At 26.0% G+C, this 12,664-nt stretch overlaps 1 protein-coding gene and 1 non-coding gene across 2 annotated transcripts in view; one reads left to right on the top strand and one right to left on the bottom strand.

The window, feature by feature from the left end:
- The window catches only part of LOC127172973 (CLIP-associating protein 1), a 77,159-nt gene that overhangs the window by 3,964 nt on the left and 60,531 nt on the right, over positions 1-12,664 (top strand). The window contains exons 3-7 of the mRNA XM_051122544.1: positions 8,747-8,825; positions 10,141-10,244; positions 10,325-10,416; positions 11,618-11,693; positions 12,040-12,137. Coding sequence (XP_050978501.1) covers positions 8,747-8,825; positions 10,141-10,244; positions 10,325-10,416; positions 11,618-11,693; positions 12,040-12,137 — 449 coding nt within the window. The remainder of the gene's footprint in view (positions 1-8,746; positions 8,826-10,140; positions 10,245-10,324; positions 10,417-11,617; positions 11,694-12,039; positions 12,138-12,664) is intronic.
- LOC127173566 (U4atac minor spliceosomal RNA) lies at positions 8,225-8,355 on the bottom strand. Its single transcript, XR_007828785.1, has one exon. It is a non-coding gene; the product is annotated as a U4atac minor spliceosomal RNA (small nuclear RNA).

The raw sequence follows: 12,664 nt of genomic DNA on the forward strand, positions 1-12,664 counted from the left end.
ACACCATCTTGAGAAGACAAAAGCTGAAATAAAACCATCATTAAGACGTTTTTAAGTCAAATACAAGTCTATAATCCATAATAACGCTTAAAAACGTTAAAAATGTTGAAATGATGGATTTTTTTCAGCTTTTGTCTTCTCAAGATGTTAATTGATGGACTGGAGTGGTGTGGAATACTTGTGGATTATTGTGATGTTTTTATCAGCTGTTTGGACTCTCATTCTGACGGCACCCATTCACTGCAGAGGATCCATTGGTGAGCAAGGGATGAAATGACAAATCAAATCAAAGTATTTTTACTTAACTTTGTTGGTTGCCTCAAAACAATGACTTAAGCGAATAGTTTACCCAAAAATTAACATTAGCTGAAAATGTGCTTATTCTTAGGCCATCCAAGATGTGTATGGGTTTGTTTCTTCATCAGATTTGGAGAAATGTAGAATTGCATCAGTTGCTCACCAATGGATGTGAATGGGTGCCGTCAGAATGAAAGTCCAAACAGCTGATTAAAACATCCACAAGTAATCCACACCATCTTGAGAAGACAAAAGCTGAAACAAAAACATCATTAAGACATTTTAAACTCAAATACGAGTCTACAATAACGCTTCCTCCAGTAGAAAAGTGGTCCGGTCTGAATCAGGAGAGAAATCTGCACAGACCAAGCACCGTTTACCAGCCAAAACAGTCTAAAACAGCTCAAATATGTGGCGTTATTATGGATTATTGACTCGTATTTGCGTTAAAAAACGTCTTGATGATGGATTTGTTTCAGCTTTTGTCTTCTCAAGATGTTAACTGATAGACTGGAGTGGTGTGAATTATTGTGAGGTTTTTATCAGCTGTTTGGACTCCCATTCTGACGGCACCCATTCACTGCAGAGGATCCATTGGTGAGCAAGTGATGAAATGACAAATCAAATCAAAGTAATTTTGCTTAACTTTGTTGTTTACCAGATAGAAGTTTGATGAAATTCTCAAAACAATTACTTAAAGGAATAGTTTACCCAAAAATGAAATGAAAATTTGCTTATTCTTAGGCCATCCAAGATGTGTATGAGTTCTTCATCAGATTTGGAGAAATGTAGAATTGCATCAGTTGCTCACCAATGGATGTGAATGGGTGCCGTCAGAATGAGTGTCCAAACAGCTGATTAAAAGTAATCCACACCATCTTGAGAAGACAAAAGCTGAAACAAATCCATCATTAAGACATTTTAAACTCAAATATGACTCCATAATTCATAATAAGGCTTCCTCTAGTGGAAAGTGAATCAGGAGAGAAATCTGCACAGATCAAGCACCATTTACAAGCCAAAACAGCTCAAATATGTGGCATCATTATGAATAAGCTAATTATTGTTATGTTTAAGCTTTTGTCTTCTCAAGATGCTGGTTCCTGGTTTGTTGCATTGAAGTTGTATATCATCAGCGCAAATCTTTCAGATACCACATTTTGAAATGCTAAATGTTGTCGCAGTGGAAATGATTGCTGATTTTGATGATAAAAGCACTTGTTATCATTTCAGGAAGAGTCACTCCCTTTCTCACGGATTCTGTGAGACTTTTGGTCTTTGCTGAAGCTTGAGATTTGAGTGGAAACTGATTTAGAATTTGACAGGACTGCATTTTTGGACGACAGGCAGTTTTTATTCAATGAAAAGCATAGGCTGTGCTTATAAACTATAGTTATTGTGTGCATTTCAGTGGCCTGACGGACTAAAGCTGCTGTCTAGATTTCTCAGAAAGCTTTTGAGTGTAATATGCATTAGGAGGTTTTTGAATTGGCATTGATTTCTTGTCGCTTTTAATGTTCAATCTTTAGGTTTTTCAGCATTTTAAATTCTGCTGGTTGACATTCTCAGTGCTTTAGCCAGAAAAATAATGTTTGGTTTAAGAAGTCGCTCAATATCAGTCTCATTTTCTGCTAGTCATTTTTCTGTTATTTAACTTTATTTTGGTTCTTGATCCGTGTTTTTATCATTCTGTCAGATAAATACAGTTTTCTGCAGTGTTAATTTAGAACTATTTAAAAAGTATATAAATAATGCAAAATAATAAACAAATAAACAAAATAAACAAATTATTAATAATAAATAATCCAAGTTATTTTAGAGCTGCAAAACGATTAGTTGCATTATGTATATATAAATACACACACATACATGTGTATATAAGGAAAAATGTGTTAGATTTGTGTGTGTATATATATATATATATATATATATATATATATATATAATTTATTTTATTTTTAATTTATTTTATTTTTAATTCACTTTTATTTCAGTTTTAGCTCTTTTAGTTCTTTAAAATAAACTTATTTTAAATTTAAGTTTCAGTTTTTTTAAGTGTAAGTTTTTCATCTTGTATTTGTTTTATTTTATTGCAGGTTTATTTCAATTACTGAAAATGAGTTAGTTTTTTTTTTAATATTTACTTTTTTTTATTTAGCTTTAATTTATTTAATTTCAGTTTTTTAAAATAAACTTGTTTATTTCAGTTCTGTTTCAGTTTTTTTTTTAAGGTTTTAATTTTTATATTTTGTTGTTGTTTTTTTGCAACTCTGTTTCAGTTGAAAATGGATTAGTTTATTTTTGTTTTTATTTAAAAAGAAAAAAATAACTTTAATTTATTTAATTATTTCAGTTCTTCAAAGTAAACTTGTTTATTTCAGTTCTGTTACAGGTTGTTGTTTTTTTTTTTCATAAGTTTAAGGTTTTCATGAAATTTTTAGGTTTTATTTTCTTGCAGCTCTATTTTAGTTTCTTAAAATGCGTTAGTATTTTTTTAAAATTATTTTTTAAAAAATTATTTTGCTGTAATATATTTAATTTCAGTTCTTTAAATAAACTTGTATATTTTAGTTCCGTTTCAGTAATTTTAAAGTTTTCATCAAATTTTTTTATTTTATTTTTTTTGCAGCTCTATTTCAGTTACCGAAAATTGATTAATTTTTTAATTATTATTTAAAAAAAATTATATTTTGCCTTAATTTATTTAATTTCAGTTCTTTCAGTTAAACTTGTTTATTTCTTCTGTTACAGTTTTTTTTTTCTGTAAGTTTAAGGTTTTCATCCAATTGTTATATTCTGTTTTTTTTGCAGATCTATTTCAGTTACCGAAAATGCGTTAGTATTTTTTAAAATTATTTAAAAAAAATTATTTTGCTTTAATGCATTTAATTTCAGTTCTTTAAATTAAACTTGTTTGTTTTTAGTTCTGTTACTTTTTTTTTTTCTTTTGTGAGTTTAAGGTTTTTATTGAATTTTTAGTTTTTATTTTCAGCTCTATTTTAGTTTCTGAAAATGCATTAGTATTTTTTTTTTAATTATTCAAAAAAAAGTGATTTTGCTTTAATATATTTAATTTCAGTTCCTTAAATTAAACTTGTTTATTTCAGTTCTGTTTCAGTAAGTTTTCAGCAAATTTTTATATTTTAATTTTTTGCAGCTCTATTTCAGTTCCTGAAAATGATTTTCAACAGTTTAAGTACCAATAGCAACAGTGATTTTCGGAGACATTTTCAGCTCATCAAGCTCAATAATCCAAAGTTTTCTACACATAAATCTGTTGAGTTTTTGCAAGGAGTTTCTGTGCCTTAAATCACATTTAAATCTTTATTCAGCATCTGAGGTTGCAGCTGTTTTTCTGCTATTTTCTCTGAACATCTGCTGCTAGATTTCACTCATGACACGTCCACGACCAGATGCACTCAAAATCTGTGCCCTCAAAACTCAATTAGTTATACTTATAATAGTAATAATAGTGTGGGTTACTGTCCGGTCGATTCCATATACTGTACTTGGCTCCAGTGCTTTTATTTTGTGGCTCTGAGCCTTTCTGGGATCAGTGTTTATATTCTCAGATTTCTGCTTCCAGACGTTACTTCCTGTCAGGTGTGTTCTGTCCAGCAGGCGTATAGAGTCTCAGTGTGAAATATTCAGTGCAGCTCCAGCAATTTAGTATTTGTGGCTGTTTATTATTTAATTTTTTTATTTTGATTTGTTGATCAGTGCCTCTTCATTACTCTAAAAGCTTCTTCATCCTCATGTATGTGTGTGGGCTGAACACTGAGTGATGATTCAGCCTGACGGTGTTAAAATAGCTCAGTGAGCGTGTGAAGAGCAGGGTGTTTGTAACCGGATGGTTATCTAATGGTTTTGTAGTTGATAAACAGGAGGAGATGTAGAGAAGCTCACTAGGAGGGGCTTCATTAGTTTATTTGAGGAGCCAGCCAATGGTGTGAGTTTGGGGGCGGGGCTATCAGTTCACCTCTGTTACTTTGTATCTCTTTGTTTTTTTTTTTTTCTTTGACCAGTGATACATCTTAACACTTTTAAAGGCACAGTTCACCCCAAAAATGAACATTTTGTCATTATTTAATCACTGTTGTGTCGTTTCAAATCTGTATGACTTATTTTTGTTCTGTGGAACATAAAAGAAGATATTTTGAAAAATGTCCCTGTTTTTTTTTGTTTTTTTTTGTCCATGCAGTGCAAGTCATTGGGTGAAAGTCACAGTGTTTTTTAGACTGGTTTTGCAGTAAACGCTGCTCTGCGTGAGCTCCATCTCTGCATCTGCTTTGAATTTGAGTCGCTTTAATGTGCATTTGGGGAACATGCGGCAACCATCTTCAGAAAGTTCTAATAAGAGGAGCTTATCAACAAAAGAGAAGCTTTAAGAGCTCCCTGTGGTTTTGCGTCACAATTAAAGTCTGATGTTTGAACAACAAAATTAAGAAAGCCATGAATATTTGTGTTGTAATTTTAAATTACAACACATTGTAAAATAAAAATATTATTTTCATTTATTATTATCCTTTTATATAATAAGTTTTTTTTCTTAAAAGTTATTTATATTTTGCTAAATAATTTTAATTTTAATTTTACAGTGAAACATTGCAATAGTAATTATTTTTTTTTAGTAATTTTCGTTTTTTTAATAACAGCGACAACAATATTATAATTACTTGATTTTTTTACATTTTTAATTTTAATTTAATAATTAAATATTTAAATAATAATCCTTACATTAGGTGTCTTTTTACATTTTTATTTAATAATAATAATAATAATTATTATTATTATTATTATTATTATATTTTAAATGCTTGATTAAAAAAATGTACCGTGAAATATTACAATAGTAATATTCCTTATTTTGTTTTTATTTAATAATAATAATAATTCCAATAATAATAATAATAATAATAATAATAGTAGTAGTAGTAGTAGTAGTAGTAGTAGTAGTAGTAATAATAATAATAATAATTGTAAAATGCTAAATAATTGTAAAAAAAATACTAAAAATGCTTGTTTTTTTTAGTGTTATATTATAATAGTAATATTCCTTATTTTGTTTTCAGTGTTTTTATATTTAATGCATTTTGTTTAATATATTTTATAATTTAATAATTTTTATATTAATAATAATGTAATATTTTAAATGGTTGATTTTTTTTTGTGTTATAATAGTAATATTCCTTATTTTGTTTTTTTTATTTTTATATTTTACAAATTTACAAATTTTAATATTTTACTTAATATATTTTATAATTTTTATATAATTAATATAATAATAATAATCATCATCATAATTACGAATTATTGTTATTGTTATATTTTTAAATGCTTGATTATTTTTACAGTGTTATATTGTGTAATTTATAGTGTAATATTCTTTATTTTGTTTTTTATTATTATTATTATTATTATTATTGTTGTTGTTATTATTATATTTTTAAATCTTCTCTTTTTTTGCAGTGTTGTATTATAATAGTAATATTCCTTAATCTGTTTTCAGTATTTTTATATTTTACAGTATTTAAATATTTAATATATTTTATTTTAGATATTTTATAATTGATAATATTTAAGAATTAATAATAATAATAATAATAATAATAAAACCACATCCAGCAAAAAAAAATTGGCCAAATAGTGCAGCCCTACAAACCACCATGTTTTTAAATTGCATTTTAAAACAGCAACACAATTTCATAAAAAGAAAAAAATCTGAAAAATTGCAAATTTTTCCCCAAAGTTAGCCCTAAATTTTTTTTTTTTTTTTTTTTTTTTGGCATTGTGCATAAGAATGAAATGTGTACAGTTTTGAAACGGTATGTTTTTTTGGTGATTTATCTCTTTAATGTACATATTTATAAATCCATCCATATAAATACATATATAAATCTGCTGATTCTGGGCTGTTGAGTTTCATTTGATAGTGTGATGTGTGTGTGTGTGTGTGTGTGTGTGTGTGTGTGTGTGTGTCCTGCATCAGCTGCGTCGCTGTACTGCAGTGAATGTAGTTCAGCGTGACATGATGCATTTCCATTAGCCGCGCTGCTGTACTGTTTACTGTACTGACACTCTCACAGTCATATGGCTAATAAAAGACATTTTAATTAGCTCAATCTAATCGATAATCTAATTGTTATTATAATGGCCAAATGGTCAGTTTGAGTGGTCAGGCGGTGCAGAATAAGCACGCATGTGTTCTTCACACCTCCTTTAATGACATTTAACGGCTCACAAACGCCTGAGCCGCGTCAGCCAATCAGAGCGCTCGTCCCACCGCTGGCCTGGAAACCCAGCGTCTCCGGCGAGAGTAATCACCCCACTCTCCGTAACGAGGACAGCCGGGGTCCCACTGCAGCCCGGACGCCTTATTTTACCTCACGCTCAGAGTCTCTGTTATTAGGCTGTCGCAGCGATGCGTGAGACGGAATAAACATTCAAATGATGTAATAAACCTATGTGGCGTGTGATCTGATGAGTGTGGAGAACATACATCTGCTTCATGCAACCCTAGATAGTACATACACACATAATATGCACACACAGTTGCACAGGTTTTATTAAAAAAAATAATAATAATGCAAATCTGTGCCATAGTTTGTTGCACACATTATGTCTTTATTTTGACATTGAAATCTTAATTGAAATTTTTAATTGGAATTTTTTAAATGTAAGGATCCAATTCAGTCAATAAAAGTCAGTCATAAATATAAATAGAAATAATATAAATAAATGTAAATAATAATTATATAAATAAAATTAATAATATAAATTAAATTAATTATAAATTATAATATATATATATATGTATGTGTGTGTGTGTGTGTGTTATAATTGAGGGGGCTGTAGTAAAATCACATTAATATAGATTATTCTTAAAATCACTGCAAAAAAAAAATGTTCTTTAATCGATTTATTTAGTTAAAAGTTTTAAAAAAAAATTAAATAGGATCAGTCTGTTTATTGCTTTAATTTTAATTATTTAAAATAATATAAATAAAATAAAACTGTTATATATATATACAATTTATAACAATTTAATTGATTTATTTAATTACACTTTTTAATTAGATATCAAAAATAGAACAAGTCTATAAATTTGACAATAATATAAATTATAAAATAATATAAATAAAATTAAATTAATAATATACATAATAAATGTTATGTATTGTTATATATAAATGAACTATTTATTTAATTGATTTATTTAATAAAAAAATAGAATCTGTCTGTTTATTGCTTTAATTTTAATTATTTAAAATAATAGTAAATAAAATAATATAAATAAAATAAAACTAATATATATATATATATATATATATAACTATTTAATTGATTTATTTAATTAATTTTTTTAATTAGATATCAGAAGTAGAATCAGTCTGTTTATTGCTTTAATTTTAATTTTTTAAATAATAGTAAATAAAATAATAAAAGTGTCATAAATATGACAATAATATAAATAAAATAATATAAATAAATTCAAATAATATAAATAAAATTAACAATATAAATAAAACATATATATATATATATATATATATATATGTATATATATATATATATATATATATATTTATTTATTTATTTATTTATTTTTATATATATATATAACAATTTATTTAATTGATTTATTTAAAGAATCAGTCTGTTTATTGCTTTAATGTTGTGCAGTACATTTGTAAGTTTTTCCATATTTTAATGTTTATTAAGTTAAATTACTTCATTTCTTAAATTTCTGTTTTGTTTAAAAACATTGTAGTTGATTTCATATACATTTGTAATGTTACTTAGAATTTTTTCAGCCACATGATCCCATTAAAATGTTTAGATGTGGAACTGTAGTTCTGGGTTTGTGCACTAGAGAGCGCTGTTCTTCTCAAACGATTTGTTTTCTTATAACAGGAACTTATTTATAGGTTCCAAAAATTGCACCATAGCCTAAACTAGATAGTTCAGATGATGCGGGTTGTGTTGGTAAGGTGTTAGCAGGGCTGTTCTCACTATACGTTCATTGAACAGCCCAATCCACCCCCAGACAAGGAAAGTTAACAGTTAACGTACGGCCCAGTGTCTTCCTACAGTCCTGCTGCTCTTCACAGCGACGGTAACAGTGGAAAACCACAAACACGGCTGTTTCACTCACATATTGTGCTTGTCTCATTCAACACCTTTCACTTTCACACTGTCTGACGTCAGTTACTACAAACTGGCCGTGTTTTTGTGGATATTTGAGAATAAAACCCAGTATAGTGGGCATTACCCATAATCCTTTGCAGCTTGGATTTGCATACACAGTCTGATTTGGAGAAAAAGATGCTTTGGTGCAGTTTTGAGTTCTGAGTCTTACTCAATGTCATTTGTAAAGTAAGTTATTGATGTTATTATCAAAATATAGGACTTTTATTTTATTTTGATCAATATTTTTGGTGTTTTTAAGGTGGCGCTGCTGGGAATGGACATAGTGTCTGCTTTAGTGACCAGACTACAGGATCGCTTCAAAACACAAATAGGAACAGGTAAAAATGTTTCTTAATAAAAAAATAATAATAATAAATTAAAAAATAAATAATATATATTTTTTAATATTTATTTTGTTTTTGTTTTTTAAATAATATTTTTTTTATTAAATTATTAAAATTTACCCTCTTAAATGTTGAGCTCTTGAGTTTTTGAATATTATAAAGTTTTATGTGTTTGTTTATTGATTTGACAATACAGATGTAAATAATTTCATATAATCTTTATAATACGTCTTAATTTTGTTTTTCTCTCAGTTTAATTGATCATTTAGGCAATTCTATTTATTTACTGTTTTTAAGTTTTACTTTTATTCTTTTATTTACTTTTATATTTTTAATAATAATAATAATAATAATTATTATTATTATTCTATTTATTTATTTTATTTTATTTTTCTGCTTTTTCACTTTTAACTTTTTACTTTTATTTACTTTTTACTTTTATACCTTTATTTACTTATACTTTTATTACAGTTTTTTACTTTTATTAATTTAATTAAATAATTAAATAATTATTTTATTTATTTATTTATTGTTGTTGTTTTTTTACTGCTTTTCACTTTTTTATTTACTTTTTACTTTTATATTTTTAATAATAGTAATCATAATTATTAATATTATTGAACATGTATTTTTTAATAATATTTTATTTCATTAAAATATTATTAAATTATTAAAATGTGCTTTTTTTAAATGTAACACTTTTTGAGTAAATATTATAAAGTTTTATGTATTTGTTCACTGTTTTGAAACTCATTTTTACGAGTTTGTTGATTTAAAACAATACAGATGCTAATAATTTCATATAATCTTAATAATATGTCTTATTTTTATTTTCTCAGTTTTAGTCATTCGTTTAGGTGATTCTATTTATTTATTTATTTTGTTTATTTATTTTTTACTGTTTTTCGCTTTTAACTTTTATTCTTTTATTTACTTTTTTTATATACCTTTATTTACTTTATTTTTTATTATTATTATTTATTATTATTTATTTATTTATTTATTTTTCTTTTAAATTATTATTTTATTTATTTATTTACTTATTTTTACTGTTTTTCACCTTTTTCTTTTATTTTATTTACTTTTTAGTTTCATACTTTTAAAAATAGTAATTATTATTATTAATACTACTGAACATGTATTTCATAATTTTTTTAAAATAATATTTTATTTGATTAAAATATTTTATTAAATTAAAATGTACTTATTGTAAAGTTTGATCTATTTGATCACTGATTTGAAACTCATTTTAATCAATACTGAGGCTAAAAATTTCATATAATATGTCTTATTTTTGTTTTTCTGTCAGTTCTGCCCAGTTTAATTGATCGTTTAGGCGATTCTAAGGACCAGGTTCGAGATCAAGCGCTGTCGCTCCTGTTAAAAATGATGGACCAAGCGGCCAATCCACAGGTGAAACACTACAGAGTCCTGCTTTAGACTAATATGAAATAAATTGTGGTTAAAACTAATGAAAGTATTTTTATTTGCAGTATGTTTGGGACCGAATGCTGGCCGGATTCAGACATAAAAACAATCGGACCAGAGAAGCTGTTTGCTTTTGCCTTATTTCCACTCTTAATGTGTACGTACCATTATTTTACCTGTGTTATTTTGATATCGTTGAGTTTTTATTAATATTTTGGATCATTTTTTAATTGTATATTTTCTTTCTTTTTTCCTTTTTTTTTAAATTCTTGTTGTTTTAGTGATTTTGTAATGTGCTTTAGTTATTTTTGTCTTTTATTTATTTATATATATTTTTATTTATAATTTATAACTTTTTACTTTGAAATTATTTTATTTATTTTTTTTGTTACTGTTTTTCAATTAACCTTTTATTTACATTTTACTTTTATACTTTTTATTTAAATTTTTTACTTTTAAATTATTATTTTATTATTATTATTATTATTATTTTTTAGTTCTTTACTTTTATTCTTGTATTTATACTTTTTATTTTATTTTTTACTTTTAATTTAACTTTTCGCTTTCATACTTTGTTTACTTTTATACTTTTAAAAAAATATTTTTTACTTTTAACTTTTATTTAGTTTTTACTTTTATACTTTTATTTAAATTTTTTACTTTTTAAATTATTATTTTATTTATTTATTTATTTATTGCTGTTTTTCACTTTATGATTTATTTAGTAAAAACTCGGCTTGGAGAGACTTGAATTCTGCTCCTTTATAATGTGATTTTTAGTATTTTTAAAAATGTTTTTATTCATTTTTATTTCAGTTTTAGTTTTGATTATTTTATTACATCAAGTTAAAAATAAAAAAATGTGGCATTGGCAAGTAGTTAAAGTAAACACAAAGAAATAAATAATTTATAATTGTATGTGTATAATGTGTAAGGTTTTTATGTATTTTTATTTTATTTAATTAAGTTTTTAGTATTTTATTTTTATTTCAGGTAACGGATTTATTTCATGGTTTTAGTTTCAGTTTTAATTTACTATAAAAGCCCTGACTCACCACTTCATTTTAATTTTTTACTTTGACATTATTATTTTATTTATTTATTGCTGCTTTTCACTTTATGATTTATTTAGTAAAAACTCAAATTATATATATATATATATATATATATTTATTTAAAAAAAAATTATATATATTAAATAAATTTTTTTTTTTTTTTTTTTTGGTAAGTTTTTAGTGTTTTATATTTTTATTTCAGGTAACAGATTTATTTTATGGTTTTAGTTTCAGTTTTAATTTACTATAAAAACCCTGACTCATTTAAAATGTTATTTTTCTTTTTATTGTCATGTTTTGCAGATACGGAGCTCAGGGTTTAACCCTTAGCAAGATTGTTCCTCATATTTGTCATCTGTTAGGAGATCCAACTAGTCAGGTGAGAAGGTTTTGTTCTGGTTTTCTTCAGATCTCTGGGTTTGTAGTATTATAGTCTATGGAGACCCCTGCTGGTCATCACAGGAACTGCTATTGACATTGTATAGTGATATGGAGTACTACAGTGCACTCAACTTCTACTATCATTTTATTTTAGCATCTGATGTGTATTTCCAGTGTGATGAATGAAGCTGAAGTGTCTGTTTTTTAGTGAAGTCATGTCCAAATGTTTAGTGTTGCATATCATGTAGTTTCACATAATATTTGCTGTATGTTGTGCATCAAGCACTCTGATTGTTTAATTAAAAGCATGCGATGGATGAATAGATGTGGATGTTTATGGTCAGGTTCGGGACGGTGCGATGAACTGTCTGGTGGAGATTTACAGACACGTCGGGGAGAGAGTGAGGATGGATCTGGGGAAAAAGGGGCTGCCGCAGTCACGGTAATAAAATCACAGAAATATCCATTGTTATTATTAAAATCTCTGCGTCATGGCAAGAGTGTCATCCACATTTTACACTAAATATTTAATGTAATTTATTACAAATGTTTTTACATTTTGGTTTCGTTGTTTCAATTTAGTACATTTGTTTTAAGTTTAACTTAATAAATCATAAAAAATGGTTTTACTGATTTACAGTGTACAAACCACTTTATATTTTTAATATTGTGTGCTTTTTATTTGTCGACTGTTTTTTTTTGCTCTGGTGCCAACATCATTTTACAAAACATTTTTTAAAAACATATTTAAATTCAGTGTTTTTTGTTTTTTTTTGGTGTTTTAATTTTAATGGTAATTTAACTTTTATTATTTTACTTATTTTTTACTATTATTTTGATGTAGTGTTTTTTTTTTAAAGAAGTTATTATAAAAAATACAAACATTAATTAATATATATGCCATTAATAGTTTTGGTGCACAAACCATGTCATAGTTCATACATTTCTTTTTTTTTCACTTTTATTTCT

This window comes from Labeo rohita, chromosome 11 (assembly GCF_022985175.1).
Source record: "Labeo rohita strain BAU-BD-2019 chromosome 11, IGBB_LRoh.1.0, whole genome shotgun sequence".
Taxonomy (NCBI): domain Eukaryota; kingdom Metazoa; phylum Chordata; class Actinopteri; order Cypriniformes; family Cyprinidae; genus Labeo; species Labeo rohita.